Source organism: Acomys russatus, chromosome 6 (genome assembly GCF_903995435.1).
Source record: "Acomys russatus chromosome 6, mAcoRus1.1, whole genome shotgun sequence".
Classification (NCBI taxonomy): Eukaryota; Metazoa; Chordata; class Mammalia; order Rodentia; family Muridae; genus Acomys; species Acomys russatus.
The window spans coordinates 31,730,685-31,753,334 of NC_067142.1; the positions used below are offsets into that span (position 1 = coordinate 31,730,685).

General features: G+C 46.2%; 1 protein-coding gene and 1 pseudogene across 1 annotated transcript in view; one reads left to right on the plus strand and one right to left on the minus strand.

The window, feature by feature from the left end:
• Positions 1-959: 959 nt before the first annotated feature.
• Positions 960-22,650, plus strand: part of Dstyk (dual serine/threonine and tyrosine protein kinase) — a 50,166-nt gene continuing 28,475 nt past the window's right edge. The window contains exons 1-2 of the mRNA XM_051147379.1: positions 960-1,401; positions 19,577-19,965. Coding sequence (XP_051003336.1) covers positions 1,137-1,401; positions 19,577-19,965 — 654 coding nt within the window. The 5' untranslated portion in view covers positions 960-1,136. The remainder of the gene's footprint in view (positions 1,402-19,576; positions 19,966-22,650) is intronic.
• LOC127190397 (small nuclear ribonucleoprotein Sm D2-like) lies at positions 17,212-17,622 on the minus strand (annotated as a pseudogene).

A 22,650-nucleotide genomic window follows, 5' to 3' on the forward strand; every position in this document is an offset into this window, starting at 1 on the left:
TAAGACAATTAGGTTAATTTAAAAAATATTTATTTATTTATTTGCAACAGGGTTTCTCTGTGTAGCTCTAACTGTCCTGGAACTCTCTTTGTAGACCAGGATGGCCTCGAACTCACAGAAATCCTCCTGTCTCTGCCTCCCGAGTGCTAGGACTATTTTAAAGCCAGGCTGGTGCACATCCTTAATCCCAGCACTCTGGGACAGGACAGCCAAAGGAGGGGGGGGGGGGAAGAGAGAGAGAGAGAGAGAGAGAGAGAGAGAGAGAGAGAGAGAGAGAGAGGGAGGGAGGGAGGGAGAGACAGAGACAAGGGAGGGGGGAGGGAGAGGGGAGTTGGGAGGGAGGAGGAGGAGGAGGAGGAGGAGGAGGAGGAGGAGGAGGAGGAGGAGGAAGAAGAAGAGAGATAGAGGAGAGAGAGAAGAGAGAGTTTTAGAAGGCTACAGACCTCAACTTCCCCTTACCGAGCCAGCTCTACAAGAAACTTAACTGTCCTGTTAGGTCTCACCCACCCTTTCACAACCCCACTTTCCACATCTAGAGCAGGAAAAATAAAAAAGTAGACTGTAACACAAACAAGAATTTTCACTATTCCTAAGGTATTTTCAATCAATTCTCTAGTATCTGTTGTGTCCATTTGGGAGTGACCACAGAGCTAGTCTGGCCTCACTCCTATTTCCTCCTACTATTAAAATTCTTTCGCCTAGATTTGAGGTACCCCATTTCTGCCGACGTTCAGACTCAGCAGGTTCTGCCGCCCCTTAGGGACTTGTGTACAGAGCAAGAACTTATTTTAAACGAAACGAGTATAAGCAAGCATAGGGATCAGCCGGCTCCACCGCTCCCGCGCTTCCCTGTGGGCGTTGTGGCATTCCACCCAGCCCAGACTACAAGTCCCAGGAGCCCGCGCAGCGACGGTGCCTCGATGAGCTCTTCCCTTGCTCCGCTGGGGAGCGGAGAAAGGTTCTGGCTAGCGCCGGGCGCCCTGGCTGCACGGCTGTGGCAGTGGCGGTGGCTGGAGGCCCCGCGGAGTGTGGGCCGGGGCGTCAAGGGGCGGATTCCGCTTTCCCCGAGCGCTAGGGGGCGGGAGGAGGGGGCCGGGCCAGCGGCGCAGCTAGCCGCGGAGACTGCGGGCTGAGCAATGGAGGCCGACGGGCTGCAGTGGGCCGGCGAGTCCGTTTCGGGCCCCGGTCCGGGAGGCGGCGGAATGATCCGCGAGCTGTGCCGGGGCTTCGGCCGCTACCGCCGCTACCTGGGACGGCTGCGGCAGAACCTGCGCGAGACCCAGAAGTTCTTCCGCGACATCAAGTGCTCCCACAGCCACAGTTGTCCCTCCTCCCCCGCGGGCTGCGGCGCGGCCGAGCTTGGCCCTGCCGGCGACGTCTCCGAAGCCTCGCTGCCAGCGGGTAAGGACAGGCCCGAAGGAGAGAGGAAAATTGGAGGGTGGCATCTCTGTCAGCAAAACAACCCAGGAGGAGGAGGAGGCGGCGGCCAGTGGGAGTGGGTCGCGGGGCGGCGCGGGGCCTGGGCCTCGGGGATCTGAGATGAGGTGGGAGGATACTCTTGCGGGAGAGGTAGCGAGGACTCGAGGCCCGGAGGGAGAATCCGAAAAGGCTAAGAGGAGAGATGGAAAGTTGCTTTGAGTTGAGGGTGCGCAGTTTGGGGACTGTGCCCTCCCAGCTAGGCACGTTAGGCTGGGTGTTCTGCAGTCCCGGACGCCTTTGGACTGCACTGGGATGAGTGTGCACGCGCTGGGTCTTATGCAGTCCCGGACGCCTTTGGACTGCACTGGGATGAGTGTGCACGCGCTGGGTCTTATGCAGTCCCGGACGCCTTTGGACTGCACTGGGATGAGTGTGCACGCGCTGGGTCTGGGTGTGTAAAGTGCTTGCAATCCAGTCAAGAAGCAGCCCTGTGAAGTTGCCAAAGAAAAGGGTATCTGATGGGAGCCAGCAGTTAATTAGTCTGAGATGTTACTTACGCTGATGTTGAAGGAATTAAGGAAGGCTTTTTTGTTGTTGTTGTTCTTGTTGGGGGTGGAGTGCAGCCTTTGAAGAACTTGCCCTTCTTGGCTTTATTTTTTACCCCCCTCCTGGGATGTGCCAGAGGTCCCAAATCTCTTTAAATACTGCAAGATCTTTCATCTTCCTTGATTACATTTAAACTTCAATTGGTCTCCTTAGGACTTTGATGAAAGGGAAACGCCACTGCCGTCCCATAGAGATAGGTGTGTGTGTGGGGGTGGGGGATGGGGACAACATAATATCAGATATGTCCTTGGTTTTAAAATAATTCTCAAGTTGCAGTGTAGATTAAAATAACCTCAGGAGTGTATAAAAAATACCATGTCCCAGGCTCTGTCTCGTGGATTCGGGTTGTTTAACCGTGGTAGGTGGATCCTAAGAGTCTAATTTGGCAGTCAAAGATTCTGGGATTTGATACAGGTGTTTTACTAACGCTTTTGGAAATATGAATTTAGTTGCTGGTGAGAAATTTGGACTTAAGGTATACTCTTAGTTGCATGTTTAATATCTTAACTGTGTCTGAGACTCCAGAAGGGTGAATTTCAAGACATACTGTAAGTTTCCATAGGGCCTTCAATGATACTGTTCTGGTGCCCAGGATAACAATTTATTCTATTTTATTTATTTTGGTTTTTTTCAAGACAAGGTTTCTCTTGTAGTCCTGACTGTCCTGGACTTGACTTTGTAGACTAGGCTGGCCTCGAACTCACAGAGATCCTCTTGCCTTTGCCTGGGATTAAAGGTGTGCACCACCACCCCGGGCCTTCAGGATAGCAATTTAAAGAGCTCTTGTTTTGGACCAGCAAGATGGCTCAGCTGGTAAGTGTACCTCTCGCCAAGCCTGATGGTGGTGCTATGAGTTGATCAGGAGAGAACTTAACTCTTGAAAGTTGTCCTCTGACCATAATACACCAACATACACACACGCACACACACACACACACACACACACACACACACACACACACACACACAATTATTTTTTAAAGCTTTTTTTGAAACAGGATTTCTCTGTGTAGCCTTGGCTGTCCTGGACTTGCCTTTTTTTTTGACCAGGCTGGCCTTGAACTCACAGAGATTCACCTGTCCCTGACTCACTACTGCCCAGCTAAAGATCTGATTTTACCTCAGGAGATAAAGAGCACTACTAAGGTGGTGACTACCTTTTCTGACGTTGTGTTTTTGACACATCCAGAGACTTGCTGCCTAGGGGTAAACTGGAGGAACTGACTTGTGAGGCCAGCAGGGAGCCACTAGTGAGGCAGCTCATACTTTTAGATGGGCCCAAAGGATATGCCCTAACAGTCACTTCTTCCACCAGAAGACGCCCTGTTGTAAAAGCCCTCTGTTTTTGCTCTTACTTTAAAATGACTATTTCAGAGTTACTCCTTAAAAAAAAAAAAAAAAAAAAAAAAAAACAGAATTAATTTAACTTAGAACAATGGAGATTTTCAAAATTTCAAGCATCTTGGTTGGCTTTTGTTTTCTTTAAAGGCAGACCTAAGACATACAAAAACACCTTTGTATTTTGTTTAATTGGCTTTTCTGGTTGACTGCATCGTGATCTAGTTTTTGCATACTTAAACTTTTTTCACCCTTTGGGATGTGCCCATCTCTATAAAATCCCAGGAGGCCACAGATGACAGGATCGGGAACAATTTGATTTTGTCCCCTACCATGCCTCTTAGTCATCGTGGTGGGCCTTACGTTTGGGGGTGAGGCTGTGCCACAGTTTTAAGTATTTCTTTCTGTGCCTAGATGACGGATGCTGTCATGCCAGTTATTTGGGCAAAGGTGGTAGGAAGTAGAACCAGCCTGTAAAGGACAGTGGCCTCTTTGTGCTGGTTGGAGCTTTTTGGTAAGGTCAAAGTCACTCGGAGGCCGTCTCAACTTTCTTTTGTGAGTGTTGGTTTCTGATTAATAAGGACTCAGAACATGAGGGAAAGGGGCACCCAGTTCTTAACAAGTCTTTCTCTCCTCAATGCAGTGTGGTGTTTGAGCAACTGAAGATCAGGGACTGACTATAATTTGAAGTCATTGGACTAAAAAGATGGCAACCATAGTAAAGCAATTTATTATGTTTCTTTCTATACCATTTGTCATAATATATAACACCATTTTAAAACCCTTCACTTTCAATGACAGAGAACTGGGAAGAACTCCAAACTTCTCTCTTATTTTTGGTAGGTTTATATTTACTCAAGTCAGTGCATGAATGTAGATGGAAGGCCAGGCCGGGTGGTGTGTGCCTGTGATCCAGCACTGGAGGCACTTAGAAGGATCTCTGCTAGGTTTGGGGCCAGCCTGGGCTGTGTAGAGGGTTCCAGGCCAATGAGGTTTGCTTAGCAAAACCCTGTCTCACACAGCTCTTCCTGCTCGAAAGAAAGAAAGGAAGGAAGGAAGGGTAGCCGGAATAGGTATAGCAGTGCATGCCAGCAACCCCAGTGCTCAGGAGGCTGAGATAGGATTGCGAGTTGCGGGTCAGCCTGGGCTGTGTAGTGGGCGGCGATGGTAGCGAGATGGATTAAGTAGAGCTTTTAAAATGTGTTTTTGAGAGTAGTTTTGCTTATACAAAGAAAACCAAACCATAAAGGAAGATTCATTGATTCAGTTTTCCCTTTGTTGCCCAAATCATTTCTGTGTGTTGTTTTTTGTTTTTTGCTCCTGCCAGAGCATTCAGAAGCAATGAGATAAAGGCATTGAACCCTGTTAGGAGAGGCAGGGTAGAGAATTACAAAATAGGAGAAGGAAACACGTTTATCTTATTTTATGATCCAGTGGACGTTCTAGCTATTGCAGTTTGCCCTAAACCTCTCCATTTAAGAAGTTGGAATGACTCATGTATGTCTGGTTGAAACGCTGTCATTTGTGTTGCCTCCCTTTGGTCTTAACTGACCGTAGCTATGTTGTGTCGCAGCTTCCTCATCTGGAGATGGGGGCTGTGATCCTTCCCTCTAGGATTGTTGGCGTTAATACTATGCAGGGTTAGAGCAGTCCCGGTCAGGTGCTGGGAAGCAGCAGCTGCCCTTCACTCTTGATACAGCTTCAGCTGATAGACTGGTCCTTCAAGAGCTCCCTCCGTCTCTGTAGCTCATCGCTAGGATTACAGGGACATGCCCCACCCCCACAATAGCCTTTATTACATAGACATGTGAGTGCCTGGGTGGATGTCAGTCCTTCCTTCTCTCTCTCCTCTTCTCTCTCTCTCTCTCTCTCTCTCCTTTTCCTTTCAGCAGAGTTTCAAAATCTAGCCCAGGCTGGCCTCAAACCTGTAACCCTGTCTCACTTCCCAGGTGTGGGAATTATACTTTTGGCTTACACTTTCCTTGTAGGAAAAACTAGTTATAATTGCCATCATTACAGAGCACCTTTTTGTGTATTTTGGACAAAAAGAAGTTGGAGGCCTGCACTGGTCCTCTGCTGAGGTACAATCTCTTGTAAATTTATATGCACGTAACACATAAAGCTGAAAGGAAAACAGGAAGGTAGAATGGCTAGATCATAGGTTGGCCTGTCTGTCTGTCTGTCTGTCTGTCTATCTATCTATCTATCTATCTATCTATCTATCTATCCATCCATCTATCCATCTACCTACCTACCTACCCATCTATCTATTCATGTATTCAAGACAGTGTTTTCTCTGTGTAGCCCTGGCTCTCCTGGAACTCACCTTGTAGACCAGGCTGGCCTCTTAACTCACAGAGATCCACTTGCCTCTGCCTCCCAGTGCTGGGATTAAAGGTGTGCACCACTACACCAACCTGAGTATAGGCCTTTTAAAATGAACTTTAATTCTCAGGTATTTATAGCTGGTTGCGTCTTGTTATCTGATAAATGTGTTTCTCAGCATTCTTTGCCCTCTTTTTGTCACTCTTTTGTATAGATGCATTGCTAAGCACTAACACTGAAAATTGTCCTAGAAATCTGTATCACAGAGTTTAGTCAGCAATGGTGCTGTGCCTGTGACCCCAGCATTCCAGGAGGCTGAGGTAGGAGCATCTTGAGTTCAGGATCAATCTGAGCTATATAGAGAGTTCGAGACTAGCCCGGGCTTCATAGTGAGACCTTATCTTAAAAGTCAAAGCGACAAACAAAAAAGGATCACTTGTACCTCACTGTATGCTGTGGGAATGATAATGCCCACCTCACAAGTTGTGACCCTTAGAGACAGTGCACACTACAGCTTGGGTGTAGGTACTAATGTGGCTCTAGCCTGTGGTGGGAGGTGGTGAACATCGGCTTAGCAAGTGGACGCATGGGCTTGGAGGGGAGGGGGAGAATAAAACAGGAAGATGGAATGTGAGGCAAAACAGCACTGTACCGGAGCCAAGTCTAGACCCAGGCTCCGGGCTCCGGGCTCCGGACTCCGGGCTCTGGGCTCCAGGCTCCAGGCCCAGCTCTGCTTCTGTGGCTCCTGTGCTTTCCTGACCTGGCTTGGGGATATAAATGCAGTCTTTGCAGACTGTTACAAATGAGTCCTACTTCGGAACCATGCTTTACTGCAATGGGGACCTTATCTCATTCAATGAAGGTGTGGCAGGCCTTCCTCAGACTCCTCACCTAGTTACGAGTCCTTGAGCCTCAAGGCTTTAGGGACCCCTGTTGCTAATCAGAAGCATGGGAGGAAATGGCTTCTCTGAGCCTTTTTTGCACCCTTTCCCCTTTAGTCTGTCTTCTACCTCCCTAATCGTCCTTGCCTGAGAAAATCTGTTTCCCGTGGCACAGGGACGCCTCCTATTTCAAAGGTTATAAAGGTATGCCTGTTCCTAAAAGGAAAAACATTGTTTTCAAGCTGTAGTGTACACTGCCTTTAAGTGTCACACTTCATAAGGGTCTTTATTATCATTTACCATGTTTAGTTTTAAGTAATTCTGTGTTTTTGAGGCAATGTGTCTCATTCTGTAGCCTAGGCTAGACTCAGACTTGCTCTGTGCACCTGCCTCTGCTGCCTGAGCACTGGGGTTATAGGCACAGTCCATGGGGCACGTCTATAATCTCAGCACTCAGGAGGCAGAGGCAGGAGGATCACTACAAGTTAGAGGCTACACAGTGAGTTACAGGCCTGCCTGGAAGTACCAAGTTATTGGTACTTATTTCAGTTTGGCTGCTTTGTTCTCCAGCCTTGGGTTTTGTTTGTTTGTTGAGGCAAAGAACTTTCTGTATCTCAGTCTCCTGAGTACTGAGGTTATAGACTTGAAATGCCCAGATTTTTACAGTATTTTTAAAAAGTCTTCTAAGATTATGCCGGATACACTATTCTAATTTTAGAAATTTGTGAACCATATTTTAAAAGTAACTTCACGTGCGAATATACTGTATTTATATTATTTCAACACTTCCCTCCTTCCAATCCCTTCATGCTTCCCCCACATCCTCCTCTTAAATTCAGATATATTTCCTCTTCTTCTAGGCACTACACCACACACACACACACACACACACACACACACACCCTACTGCATCCAACTGGTGTTGCATGTCTGTTCATGGGTTTAGGGCTGAGCATTTAGGCTTGGGCAACCTATACAGCTTATCTCTGAAGAAACTGCTTTTCCCTCAGCAGTGAGGCTGGGGTTTTGTGAACCTTTCCCCATGTTGGCACATTGACTGGTGTTGTCTTGTGCAGGCCTCATGCAGGCAGCCTTAATTGTTGGAAGTTCATAGAGGCAACCATGCTGAGCGTGTGCTAGTACTTCGGTAAAGAAAACATGTATGTAAGGGGCTGGAGAGATGACTCAGAGGTGAAGAGCACTGGCTGCTCTTCCAGAGCACCCAGGTTTGATTCCCAGCACCCATACAGTGGTGGCTCACAATCTTCTGTAACTCCGGTTCCAAGGGATCTGATGCTCTCTTCTGGCCTCCTCAAGTACTGCAACAGATGATAATACACATACATACATACATACATACATACATACATGCAGGCAAAACACTCATACACAGACATTAAAATTAAACAAATTCTCTTTAAAAAAAAAACTACGAATTTAAATAAACATCCAGTGTAGTTATTGGTTTTTGTTTGTGAACTCGCCCTCTCCCATGTTCTGCCTCAGTAGGCTAAGAGAATAATGGCTCTCCCTGTGGTAAATGCCTTCAAAAGCAGTCTTTGAGGGTTGAGAATGCTGCTCAGCAGTAGAGCACTTACTTTCCACGTGCAAGGCCCCAAGATTGAGCCTTAGCACTGTAAAAACAACAAAACTATCTTTTCAAAACAAAACCTCAAAAACATGTTGTTGAAGCAAAGAAAAATATGTTTCACTTTGTGCTCACTGCTTAATCTGATTGCAAACTATGTCTTGATTACTTTTTGCATGCTAGCTGTAGCATGTTTATTTTCCTGTGCCTACTGGATTGTGAGTGTGTCAGAGGACTGTTTCTCTGCCTGTGTCCCTGCTCCAGTAGAGCTTAGGGAGTTGCCTTGTATATAATCTCTAATATATACTTTGTATAAAGTATCTATTATGTTATTTCTGGCAGAAGCTAGAATGATGCTGTGAAATCAAATGCAATTTAATTTTCATTTCAGAAGAACATTTCCACACACTTAAGAGATTTGGAGTTTTATAGAATCACTTATATTTTGCTACTTGGATCCTTTAAAACATGTGCTTTTGATAGGTGGTTGGTTAGACTTGAGGTTCCCCACCCCACTCTTGTTTTTACAGGTTCAACTTTTTCTTGAACATGTTAGAAAAAGAGATTTGCTCAAAACCCCAGCACCACCATGTCCTTGTGAGGCTCCTCAGTTTCTTCCTTAGCTTCCACTTTCTCAGCTGTGGCAGCAGAGTGGAGAGGGCGGGGCTGCCTGCAGCGCTGCACCAGCTGCCGGGGGCAGACCCACCAGGCCCTGCTTTGCAGACAATGTTTCCAGTGTTCCTTGTTGTTTGCTTGCCTTTTCCGAGGTGGATTTTCCTTCTGTTGCTTGCTTGGGTGGTCTTACACTCCTAAGCCTGTGCGATCCTGATACTCCAGTCTCTGGAGTAGCCAGGCCACAGACATGAGCCACGGCACCTGGCTGGGCTGGAGTTAGAGTTCGTGCCCTAGCCAAAATTATTCTTTTCATGTCCCAAAGAACGATTTTCATGCAGTACCAACTAGAGCACAGTGCCATCAGGGTATGAGAAATACGTCCTTAAGCTTCGTGCGCTCGGCAGCTCTGTGTGTAAGCCATTCTACCCACCGGCCTGAGGCTGGTCATTCCAGGCTGCAGTTAGGATTAGCATTTCATTGGCCCCTGTGGAGAATAGTCTACAGACTGTTGCCCACTTAACTATCACCTGTCTTTGAAGGGATGCGGTAGGGCATAGAAACCCGAAGACCTAAACTGGGCATGGTGGCACACACCTTTAATCTCAGTAGATCTCGGTGAGTTTGAAGCCAGCCTGGTCTACAGATAGAGCTTCAGAACAGCCAGGCCTATGCAGAGAGACCCTGTCTCAAAAACAAAACAAAGCAAACAAACAAGACTGAAGACCTGAATTCAAGCCCCCAGATTCCATACAGTACAAGGAAAAAAGCCAATTGCTTCTGTAAGGTGTCCCCTGACCTCTACAGGCATGTTCACAATGCATAAATGTTCTTACACACACACACACACACACACACACACACTACGGCATTGATAAAAAGAGTTGCGGGATGGGGGTTGGCTCAGTAGTAGAGAGAGCTTACTTGACTGCTAGAAGGAGCAGCACACTTTGAAAAGGAGCTGAGGAAGCCCGCACACGCTGTGGATAGTGATGGTTGTCATGTCTGTGTGGTTCAAGGCAGAATGCATCCATTACCATAAGTGGTCGTCCCGTCTCGGCCTTTCTTAAAGAGCGGGAAGCTCCTGTGGAAATATGGGCTATCCACACATAAGAGTTGCAAGACCCAAGGTGAGTTTACCCTGCATGTGAGGAAACAGCCCTTAGGGTAGTGGGTTTGTTTTTTTTCCCTGTGGTATAGGGACTCGATAATATGGTGGGTGTGAAGCAGGTGTTGTCTAGGGGCACCCATCTCAGTACAGGCCCTCTCTGGGCTTGAAGATTCATGTCTTTGGTGGTCTTGGGCTCTTGGAACTTGAGGCCTGACAGAGAACATGTGTAGTGGTGGTTTTACTCTTGCTTTGAGCTGTATAAGTCAGGGTTTCTGATGAAGTCCCCTTGTGCATAATGATCCTCTCAACTTCAGACCAAAACTCTGAAGGAAGTCAGCCATGGCGTGGGGAGCCGTTGGCATCTGCTGTCCCTGTCTGAAGCGGCAGTCTTACGCAGTATACTTTTTGCCCTCTCTCGGCTAATGAATGGTTTGGATGTGTTCCCCAGCCTGAGCCGCATGGCTGTGGGAAGCTTTGGAATTGTGCTTCTCTTCCCTGAGGCTCTGTTCTCTGGGCGGAAGATGGAAGCAGGACTTCAGAGCTGTTTTGCTTTTCACACGTCCAGCTAATTGATGCATCAGAATTGTTCTGAGGAAGAATGTCTTGGTCATGTATTCATAAAAGCTTTCGAGTTTTAAAATCCGTTTCTTTTTAAAAGTGCCTTTTATTTCTTTACTTGGCTGGATGTAAAGTATCTAAGTTTAGATTAATCAGATTAAGAGCTTTAATGTCTTATTATGTCAGATTGATGCCACTTTGGTGGCTTTTATCCTTTCTACCCAGAGAGTAGGGATAGAATTTCCCAGGGCTCCTCCCTTCCCTCTCTTCCTCTCTTTTTTTCTCCATCTCTTTCCCTCTCTCCCTCTGTCTTTCTCTCCCCCTTCCTCCCCACCCCATCCCCTGCCCCAACTTTGCAGAGCCCAGCTGCAGCGAGGATACAAGACTTGTTTCTGTGAAAACTTTCTATTCAGATTAGAGAGAGCATAGCTGAGCTGTTTCCGAGTTTTCTTTCTAGGAAAACTTTAGCTTTTAGTGTGTGAAGAAAAGTAAGTGCAAGGAAGGATGGGGAGCAAAATGTCCAGGAGGAGAAAAGGTTTTGGCATACTAGGCTCCTGGACTCACTCTGTAGACCAGGCTACCCTTGAACTCACAGAGATTCACCTGCCTCTGCCTCCCTGAGTGCTGGGATTAAAGACGAGGGCCACCACCGCCTAGCTTCACTTTTTCATTTTATTTTCTTTCTTTCTTTTTTTTTTAAAGGTTTATTTATTTATTATTATGTATACAGTGCTCTGCCTGCATGTACATCTGCAGGCCAGAAGAGGGCATCAGATTACATTATAGATGGTTGTGAGCCACCATATGGTTGCTGGGAATTGAACTCAGGACCTCTGGAGGAACAGTCAGTACCCTTAACCTCTGAGCCATCTCTCCAGCCCTTACTTTTTCTTGAAAGAACAACTGTCTTGCTCTCTGGTGCTTATTCCATGGAGAGACAGAGAATTCCTAGCAGTGCAACCTGGAAAAGCGGTCTTTTAAAGTGTGGGAGGGAGGATGCTGTTCCTGAGGGAGCAGAAGGGGCCACTGCAGGCACCTTAAGGGCAAGCTTCTCTGCAGGCTTCTTCACTAGTGAGCTTATGAGCAGATCTGCTGGAGTACTGCTGCCTTGACTCACAGATCTGGATTCTAAATTTCATTCTGAACTACTTAGATTATTGCCCTGAAAACACCATCTTCCCCAAGAGGGAGCAGTAAGCCAGAGGAAGATCCAGGAGGGCAGGCAGGAGTGAGGACAAGGAAGGAACTTTTTTTTCTTTTTTCTTATCTTTTTTCTTTTTTAAGAGAGGGTTTCTCTGTGTAGCCCTGGCTGTCCTAGAACTTGCTCTGTAGACCAGGCTGGCTTCAGACAGAGATCTGCCTGCTTCTGCCTCCCTCGTGGATTAAAGGTGAGCACCACCACAACCTGGCTAAGGAACTGTTATTAAGCTATTTAAAAATATAGCAAAGCTGTGGGCTGCGGCACATGCCTGTAACCCCAGCACTTGGGAGGCAGAGGCAGGAAGATCTCTGTGAGTTCAAGGTCAGCCTGGTCTACAAAGTGAATCCAGGACAGCCAAGACTATATATAGAAGCCCTGTCTCGGAAAACAAACAAACAAACAAACAAACAAACAAACAAACAAAAGATTTTCCCCTGTAGGGTCAAAGTATGTCTCTTGGTCTCTTTATTTCCTGAGATCTAGACCTGTGTCTTTACGGTATGTTTTTTGGGGTCAATAAAGAAAAAGTATTTTGAAATACTTTCAAAGGCACATACTCTTTCAGAAGCATGAAAAGGGCTCATCTATTTGCTTCATATGGTTCCCCAGTTGATGCATATTCCCCATATTATGTCTCATCTCTTTGGAGCCTTTTAAGAACAAGATGCCAGCAGGTTGTCTCATCTCTAAACACTCCAGTGCACCTCACCCAAACAAGGACATGCTTCCACATATGCAGCTCTCCAAATCAGGAAGTTAGTGGGGATGCACTGCCTTCCAGTCCTTGGCCTCGTTGGGGTGCACTGATGGTCCCCACACATGTGCCTCGCGTTTCCACTGGACACACATTGCTTTTAGTTGTCGTCACTCCTCTTCAGACTCCCTGAGTCAGGAGCAGTTTCCTGGCCCTTTGCCTGACATCTGTGTCTTTGACAAGTTAAGGGAAAGGCCTTACATTGTGTAGGAAGATCTTAATCTGGATCTGCATGTTACTTGCGACACGAGACTCAGTTGTGAGGCCTCATCAAGATTTTTAGAGACATGACCTGCCACATTTCACCTCGCAGATTATGTGCTGCTGTCTGCCTTCTGGACACGTTAAACTTGGTCACTAGTTAGGTGGCGGTCATTTAGGTCTCCACTGTAACTTCACTGTTGTTCCCTCCGCTCTCGATTCCTCTTCTGTGGGAATGTATTCTTAGATTTCACCAATAGCCGATACCTCAAAAGCCTTTCTTTCTCAAAATCCTTTTGTTCTCAACCTATGGGTTCCAACGCCTTCAGGGTTGAAGGAGCCATTCACAGGAGTCTCCTAAGACCATTGGAAAACACAGCTATTTACACTAGGAGTCATCACAGTAGCACAATTAGCTATGAAGTGGAAACAAAATAACTTCATGGTTGGGGGTCACTACAGCACGAGGAACAGCATTAAAGGGTTGTAGCACCAGGCAGGCTGAGAGCCACTGCCCTCGACCTAGCACCCATTGACAATTTTCACCTGCTCAGTGGTAGTTTGTCCACCATTCTTTCTGTCTGCCTGTTGCTATTTTGCTGTAAAGAGGATCTTTTCTTTCTTTATATTGTGTGGATTTGGATCTGGGAATTTTTGAATAGTTCACAACTTTTAGTATTTTTTTTATTTTATGCATTAATTATCCTGTTTGGTTAGTGAGTCCCTTTTCAGGCTGGTGTGTCCTCAACTTTGAATTGTTCCCAACTTAATATGCTTTCTTAGAAGTGGCAGAACCTAAGACCTTTGTGGAGTGTATGCCTGGCTTCCTTCTAGGAATTGTTTCCATTTCTGCATCTGTAACATCCTAGCTGCCTGGTGTGTTTCTGTTCCCTGTGCACTGTAGTGGTGCCAGGAGCACTTTCACTCAGAAAGGAACTTGTCTTTATTTTTTAACGTAGCTCCTGGGGGTACCAGCTGCTAGGGAGGCCTCCTTTCTCTTTCCAGTCTAGGACAACCTGTATATATTTAAGACATGAAGGTCTTCCCAGGGCTGTCACACAGAATAGCTTTAGCCAGTCTTTATCAGCTGGGCTTGAGCTTTCAGTAAGAGCTGTCTGCACTTCAGCTTTTCACCTCCAAATACCATCCCTTCCGTCACAGTTCCTGGCCTACTTGGTCCTAGAGCTTTACAACTCAGGCTACCCAAACGTAAGCCAGGTGCCTCCTGTATCATTCAGTCTCTTCTATCTAGTGGATGCTCAGAGAGTTCTTTTTTATTTTTATTTATTATTTTTTAAAAAGATTTATTTATTATGTATACAGTATTCTGCCTGCAAGCCAGAACAGGGCACCAGATCTCATAAATGGTTGTGAGCCACCATGTGGTTGCTGGGAATTGAACTCATGACCTTTGGAAGAGCAGTCAGTGCTCTTAACCTCTGAGCCACCTCTCCAGCCCACTCAGAGAGTTCTTTAGAAATGACAAATACATTTCTCGTTTAGAAAATTTTTCTTTAAGCTCCTGGGAATTTCAGAGCTCAATACTTTGAAACCTGTAGTAGAAAGACTGTGCAGCATTTCTTTTTCCACTTAGGATGGATCCTTTCCTCTACTCTTCGCACATGTAGCTAATGTAAAAGTAAAACATCACTACTCATTGTGGAAATGTATGTTTGTGTTATGGTTCCTTTCAATAATTATAAAATCAATTTCATTTGCTTTTAAACAGGGCTTATGGTAGCTTACCATAAAAGGACATACTATATATAGAAGTTAAGTTAAAACTGATATAAACAGACGAAAAGGAAAGAAAGGAAAGAAAGAAGGCCCTGAAGGTTGGTTGTGGTGGCACACACTTGGCAATCCCAACAGTAGGAAGGCGGAGGCAGGAGGATTATAAATTTGAGCCCAGCTTAAGCTCAGAATGAGACCCTGTCTCTAACAAACGAATGGAGGGAAGCACGTGTGCTTGGGCACCAGCTGAATTAAGACTTGAGTGACTCTGAAGTCCTTGCCAGGCAGTGACACCTTTCCTTCTTTGTCTCAAGGGTCATAATCGGTCTCCTGTGGCAAAACCAGGAACAAGAGCAAAGCACAATGAAGGATTGAATTAGTTTTGTGTGCATGGAGCTGCACAAATGATGACTCCCAAAGCCAGGGAACATGATTGTAGCACTCAGGTTTGTGTAGAATGACACCAGCTGGGGTCACCAAAAGGATTTACTTTCATTCATGTACATGCTGTGTGTACCATGAGTGTCAGGTGCCTGCAGAAGCCAAAAGAGCATTGGATCTCTTGGAACTAGAGTCGCCTGCATTGTCTGCTGTGAGTTTTGTGACATGAGTGATTGTGAGATAGATTGTGAGTTGTCTGACAAGAGGGATGGGAGCTGAACTCAGGTCCTCTAGAAGAGCAGTAAGTGCTTTCACTACTGAGCCATCTCTCCAGCCCCTGTTTGTTTGTTTATTGTTTTTTTAAGACAGGGTTGTTTTCCCCTCCCCCTCTTCTTTCAAGACAGAATTTCTCTGTGTAGCCTTGGCTGTCCTGGGCTTGATTTGTAGACCAGGCTGGCCTTGAACTCACAGGGAAACGTCTTGGTGGGGGCATTGTCTTGCTGCTGAGACCAAGGTATAGCTCTGCACAGCGTGTTCAGCTCCGCAGAGAAGCCTAGGTTGCTTTTGGTTTTGTTTTTTAAAGTCTATTTCTTAATTTATAAATGAGGACAAAACATAGCTGGCAGAATTGAGTATACTGAGACCAGGCAAACAGAGATCAGTGTTTATAAAGAGATAAAAAATATTACCTAGAACAAATAAACACAATGGCTTACTTCTTCCTCCTAAGCCTTTGTTAGAAGGAAGTTCAGTCAAGATAACTCTGTATTTAAGAACTATCACCATGAAGAAAAGTCGGAGAGATAAAGCCTTGGTTTGCACTTAGGGCAGTTTGATTTGAATTTTCCTGTAGTCAGAGTTGGCAGGGTTAATGTGCTCCAGCTGAGAAGCCCCCCACTGCTACCTTCTGGCAGTCCATATGCAGATGCGGGTGTATTAATCACCAGAAAACCCGATTCACTCACAAGCCCTGTAAGTGTCTGGGAGGCAGCTGCTGCAGCTCAGAAGCAGGTTGCCTCCCTCCCTCCAATGTCAGGCACAGCTTTTATTCTCTTCTTTAGAATGTGCTAAGAGTGCATTGTAGGTCCTTAGAGCCTCTGGCTAGTCTAATCACTGTTGATCTGTACTTAATAGTAGTTCAGGAGGAGCTTTCATTATTAAATTCATGCACAATTGAAAAATAAAAGCAGCAAGGCATGGTGACACACCTTTAGTAATCAGAGGCATGTGGATCTCTGAATCCTAGGCCAGCCTTATCTACTTACTGGCCCGACTAGCCAGGGCTACACAGTATGACCCTGTCTCAGAATAGCAACAATAACCAGACCAGCTAAAACTAGAATTTGAGGGGCTGGAGAGATGGCTCAGTGGTTAAGAGCACTGACTGCTCTTGCAGAGGTCCTGAGTTCAATTCCCAGCAACCACACGGTGGCTCACAACCATTTATAATGTGATTGGATGCGTACTGTATACATAATAAATTTTTTAAAAACTAGAATTTGATACTGGAAAGAGTATTAAAGATGGTCAAACTCTCTCAGTTCATAGATAAGCAGTGTAAGGAAGAATCAGAAAATCACCCCACAGCTGCTCCTGTTGCCAGCTGCGCTCCTGTCACAAAGGTACCCAGAGAAGGAAGAGCATCCCATCTGCTTTCAGCTTCATTTCTCTCACACACTTCTTCAAATCCTACAGACGAAAGGCTACAGCTTCATGCAGGAGGAGAGGACTTGGATAGTGTTATGTTGAAAAACAGGAGACAGCAGTGCCCATGGTGAAGGCTTTCCTAGCTCAGCTTGCACATGGAATCCTGGCAGGGTGCCTGGAAACAGGGGGCAGAACTGGGCTCAACCGCAGCCCCCTTGCCATTGCAGTAGTTTTGGATGCTTTGACTGTAGCAGTTTGTGTCTCAGACTATTTTTGCAGGAGAGATGGAGCATGGGAAGGTGATGATTTGGGTCAGATGAATAATGGGGCGTGTCTCTGTGGTTTGGGCTGGTGCAGCATGCTTTATTGGCTTTCCTGTTGCTGATAGTTGTGTCAGAGGTGTTCTGAAAGAGGCTTAGTTGGTTTTCTTTATTACCTACTCTGCTAGAGGGAGCAACCGTGATAGAACTCACTTAAGGCTGTTGGCTTGCTGTACTTATAAAAGTGCTTTTATAATAGGAATGTTAAGGTTGTCAGTGGAACAGACACTTACGCACTTAAGTGAAAACCTGGGAAGGGCTAGGAAAAGAGGAAAACGGGGACACGGAGACAAGAGTAAAGGCAGACTAGCTAGAATCTTTTCCAGTTCTGCAGTTCTGTTTTCCCCACAGCTACTCACTGTGTAAAGATGGTGATTTTAGGAATGATGGTTTGCTTAAAACTGTTCATCACGATGCCGTGCTTTGTAAATGCTAGAGTCACTTCTGTAGACAACTCTTCACAGCCTATGAATTCTTTTTTTTTTTTTTAAACAAACAAAAACACACAGGGCTTTATTTCCATTCTTGGGGCAGGGCTTGGCAGGGCAGCGAGACAGTGAGCTCTCACAGACAGGAGGAGGACCTCCACTCTATTTGCCCGCGACGAGTGGGTTCCGCAGCACCACGATCACTGAGTCCCCACGCAGGAACATCTTGGAGATGTAGCGGTCCTTGTTGACATGCTTGGACTTCTTCTTGCCCTTGCTGCTCTTGGGGACCTCAGTCCACATCTCCTTCACGTTCTCCAGCACCATGTCGCAATGCCTGTCAAAGGCCTTCACCTGGCCCAGGAGCTTCTTGTTGTTGCGACAGTTAATGAGCACTTGCGTGTTGTTCTTGACCGACTGTGTGAGCACCGACAGGGGACCTGTGTTGAATTCCTCCTCCTCCGCTTCTGCAGCTCCTCTGGGGTCATCTCACTCTTGGGTTTGTTGAGGAGACTCATGGTGAAGATTTCGCTTGCAGATCACTCAACCTATGAGTTCTTAGACAAAACAAATATACAACATTCAAACACTGTCAGTCATTGTGTTGGGTGTCGAGGGTGCAGAGGAATAGGAAGGTTCTTTATGGTTTGCTTCTTAGAAACAGTAATAGAAGATCCTCTGCTCTGTATGGTATATGTTACGGTGTAGAGTACACAGAGGCACACGAGACTCAGGGTTTGCCCATTGCTCTTTGCTAAGTAGTCACACAGACAATTGGACGTGCCTTCCTGCTTTAGAATGTAGGCCAGAGATTAGACCAGTAGCCTGGTGTTCACTCTCATTTTGTTTCGTGTTTTGGTTTTTTTGAGACAGAGTTTCTCTGGTTGCCTTGGATGTCCTGGAACTTACTCTGTAGACCAGGCTGGCCTTGAACTCAGAGATCCGCCTGCCTCTGCCTCCCAGGTGCTGGGATCAAAGGCGTGCGCCACCACTGCTCTTGTACTTGTTAAATACCGTGTATAGAAACAGGCACTCAGGAAATGTTCTCTACATTTTTAGAGGAGCCCGTCTCTTTCCTGGAAGAGGAGGTTTCCTGTTTTAGTGTTGCTGAGGCCAGGGTGCTGCACTCATAGACATGAAACAGAAGGCCATAATAAATGTGGAGAGAGACTTAGGGAGGACAGACCTCTTGAGCCTTCTGGTGACGTCACTTGTGGAAGATAAGAGAGCATGAGGCAGGTATGTTCTGAAGAAGAACTACCTTTTCAGTGAGTCAGGCCTCTTGCCTCAGGAACAACAGCCCACAAATAGTTTGATATAATAGATTGTTAGGTGACTAAAGCAAATAGTATCCCTGTATAATTACCTTAAGCTTCAATTGTGACATGTGTGTTTGGCTCAAAGGTTGGCCTTCCCGAATCTTAGATGTTGGGAGATCCCTTTAACTGAAGCAATTTGAGAGTGGGTTTCTAGGAACCAATCCCATATTATTTCCCAAGCAGGTGTTCAAGCTGTTTGGTCTCTGTAATACTACTGGAATCTGTGTGAGGCAGTGAGCCCTTTAGATCAATGGTGGTATCCTCAGAGGAGATTATTTTTGAGATCACATCTCTTAGATTTGCCTAGATTTTATCCTGCTGGGTAGTTTTGTCCCTTTGTCTTACTCATGGCTTACAAAGAACATGTCTTGAGAACACTTGGCAGCTGGGGTGCTGGTGTCAGCTACCAGGGTGATGAACTTGGAAGCACTTTAAAGCTCATGCCATGTCAGAGAGGTTTTCACTGCTTGCCCCATGTGTGTATGTACTAGCATTTAGGCATAAAATAAGTGTAAACGAGGAGCATAAGCTAAAACCTAAAAGGCCAGTGCAGCTAAGTATTATTTTTCTATAAGTTAAATTTATTTATCTTTATTTTATATGCATTAGTGTTTTGTTTGCATATTTATCTGTGTGAGGATATCAAATCATCTGGAACTGGAGTTACAGATAGTTGTAAACTGCCGAGTGGGTGCTGGAAATTGAACCCCAGTCCTCTGGAAGAGCAGCTAGTGAGTGCTCTTAACTGCTGAGCCGTCTCTCCTGCCCTGCGCCTCAGAAGGAAGGTTTTGATTTTGATATATCTAGAATATAGTTTCTACTTGGACTCAGACCCCAGTTATTGCCATTTAGTGACCTTGCATTTGTGATGGAATCCTTGTAAACTCCTTAAGATGTCCCTCCTCTGTAGGAAAGAGGAGGGACTGTCAGCTCACTGTTGCCTTTTTTAAGTAGGAAGTTTGTTTTCCATGATGCCAGGTGACTATTTGACATTTGAAGAACATTTTCTAACTAGTGCCTTTTCCCAATACCTGATTTAGCCAGACGTTTCCTGGATGTTTTCCCTCTAGGACTCCGCCATCCTAGTTGAGTCTCTGTACCCCTCACTCTATATCTACTTCTCTTTCCTCCACTCTCCCTACTCCCCAACCAGGCCAGCTGAGCTGCATTTCCTTCCCGCCTAAGGAAGAGGAGTATCTCCAGCAGATGGTGGATTGCCTTCCCTGCATTCTGATCCTCGGCCAGGACTGTAATGCCAAGTGCCAGCTGCTGAACCTGCTGCTGGGGGTGCAAGTGCTGCCCACCCTCAAGCTGGACACCGACAAGAGCTGTAAGCTTCGGCGCCTTCGCTTCACCTATGGGACTCAGACTCGGGTCAGCCTGGCACTTCCCGGTCAGTATGAACTAGTGCACACGCTGGCTGCACATCAGGACAACTGGGAGACCATCCCTGAGGAGGACTTGGAGGTCCAAGAAGACAGTGAGGATGCTGCTCAGGGGTTAGCTGAGCTCGAGGTGACAATGCACCATGCTCTCCTACAGGTACCAGCTTCACACACGCCTGCACCAGCTTCCTTCCTGACTTTCAGGACAGTAGTCTGGTGCTGAGTTCTGGGCTCTGGAAGGAACACAGGCTGAGAGGACTGGAATCCATGGAGCTGAATGAGCACAGGGGTAGCAGTTTCATGCCTGCCTCTGCTCAGCATACTGTAGGGCCCTGGGGAACAGACAGGAAAGGAAATGTGATCTGTGTATCTTGGCAAGATCTTACAGAGTAGATATTATCAAAGTTAGAAGGCCCTTTTGTTTTAGTAAGAAGAGATTGCTAAAACTGTCTCTAGCCATCCCCTGCTCCTTTCTCTCTCTTTGGTTTTTTGAGACAGGGTTTCTCTGTGTAGCCTTGGCTGTCTTGGACTCACTTTGTAGACCAGGCTGGCCTCGAACTCACAGAGATCCACCTGCCTCTGCCCTCTGCCCTCTGCCTCTGCCTCTGCCTTCTGCCTTCTGCCTCTGCCTCTGCCTCCTGAGTGCTGGGAATGTGAACACTAGCTGTTAACTTACTGAATGGGGCAGCTCATTTCCCAGCCTTATAAGGGACAAGCAACACTGGTCTGATTCAATATAAGGGAACAAAGTTGCCCTTTCATTTGAAGAATACCTTGGCTTTTTTATGTAAACTCCCAAAGAAAGCACAGGTGTTGTGCCATCTCTGTATTGTGTTGCTGCTCCATTCCTGCCTCACACAGGAAGGCCTTCTCTCTTTTTCTGGCCTTCCTTTGCTTCTAGATAGCTAGGACCACACCATGGCTAGACCCAAATGGGAGTTGGTGAAGGATGTGATAGTTGGGTCAGAGCAGGTAGGATTAAAAAAGCACAATAGTGCTCAAAATTCAGGGCTCATCACCGTGGCTGGCAGTGCTGCTTGAGTCGGGCTCGTTTGGCTGGCCCACTTGGGATAGTTCTTCTGCCTTTGTTAGTATCTCACTGTATACCTCTCTTCTGAGATACTTGGTCTCTCTATCAGGGTAGGAGTCTGGCAGGCAATCTTCTCAGTTCCTTCAGCGTGTTTCTTGATTCCTTTTTCGGGGGGTAGGATGGGGTTGAGACAGAGTTTCTCTGTGTAGCCCTGGCTATCCTGGAGCTGACCTCACAGAGATCTATCTGCCTCTGCCTCTACCAACACTGCCTGGCCTGTTTCTTATATATTTATGTGCTAGAGAGGAATATATAACAATCCCCATTTTCTCTCGGTCCATTTTTAGTGGTGCGTTTCCTCTGTTTTCAGACACTCTACTGCTGAGCCACACCAGCCCTATTTTGGTTAAATTTCTAGTGTTTTATTTGAATTGATTGATTGATTGGTTTTGGTGTGTGTCTGTAAGCCAGAGCAGTATGTCAGGTGCCTTCCTCAATCATTCTCCATCTCATTCTATTTTGAAGATCTATTTTTATTTTATGTGCATTAGTGTTCTGCCTGCATGTGTATCTGTGCACATGTGTGCGGTGCCTGTGGAGGCCAGAAGAGGGCACTGGATCCCATGAAAGTGGAGTACATAGGGTTGTTAGCTGCGGTGCGGTGCTGAGACTCAAACCTGGATCACCTGGAAGAGCAGCCAGTGTACTTACTTGCTCTGCCAACTTTCCAGTCCTTCCTCCTTATTTTTGGACATAGGGGCTCTCATTCAACCTGAAGGTTACTGTTTTAGTGAGGCTGGCCAGCCGGCAAGCTCTTGAGATCTACCTGTCTGCCTCCTACCACTGGGGTTACAAGCCACCCCACTATGCCTGGCTTTCTGGGGATAGTAGGTATTTGAGCTCGAGTCTTGTGGCTTGCACAGGAAGTGCTCTTACCCGATGAGCTATCTCCACAGCCCCTTGCATTTAGCTTCTTAAATTAATTTATTTTTCTTCCATGAATTGAATTGATATAACAAAGTCACAACAAAGAAAAGTACAAGTTGTTCCTTGAGTGTATATATGAGCACATTTCTTACTACTGAGAGCTCCCATGCTTTCTGCTGATAGATGGTGTGTGTGTGTGTGTACAGGCCCCCCACCCCTTCATAATTGAGGAGGGTACTGGGATTACAATACCTGAGCGGCCTTTTCTTGGCTGAAATTCTCTAGTTTCTCATGCTCTTTCCTGTGGCAGATGAGGCTCCCCTTAAGCAGTTTCTCCAGATTTTCTTTCTTCTCCACTGGTTTTGATGTGGAGCTGGGAGCAGACTCCAGGGATTCTAAGTTTAGCTTCCTATGATGCTGAGCCCGCTGGGGGCTTTGTGGCTGCTGTGGATTTGGCTACCACTCTTTCACCACAGGCTTTCATCTGTTGAATAATGGAGATGCTTAGCTCAATTCTTGGAGCAGGACACAGCTACCTGAAGAGTGTTCATGCCCATGAAAAAAAAAGTATTTTGTTCAGCTCCAGCTATATTTAGGATAAATGAGTTCATGCTTCTGTTTGATTTGGAGAGGGGATGGCAAAGAAAGGAAACATTTAGCTGAAGGAAACCAAAAGTGAATTAGGGGAAATGCATGTCCCTTTGAGCTGTCAAAGTATCAAAGCAGAAATTTCCCCGTGCCCTCTTATACAATGGTCATTCTTCTAATATGTTAAATGTCCTCATAACCTCACCATTTTCAGAATATTCCATATTAGACTAACTTACACTAACTCACACTGCATGGTGTTGCCAACTTGTTAGTTCTGGATCTCCTGAGAGTCCT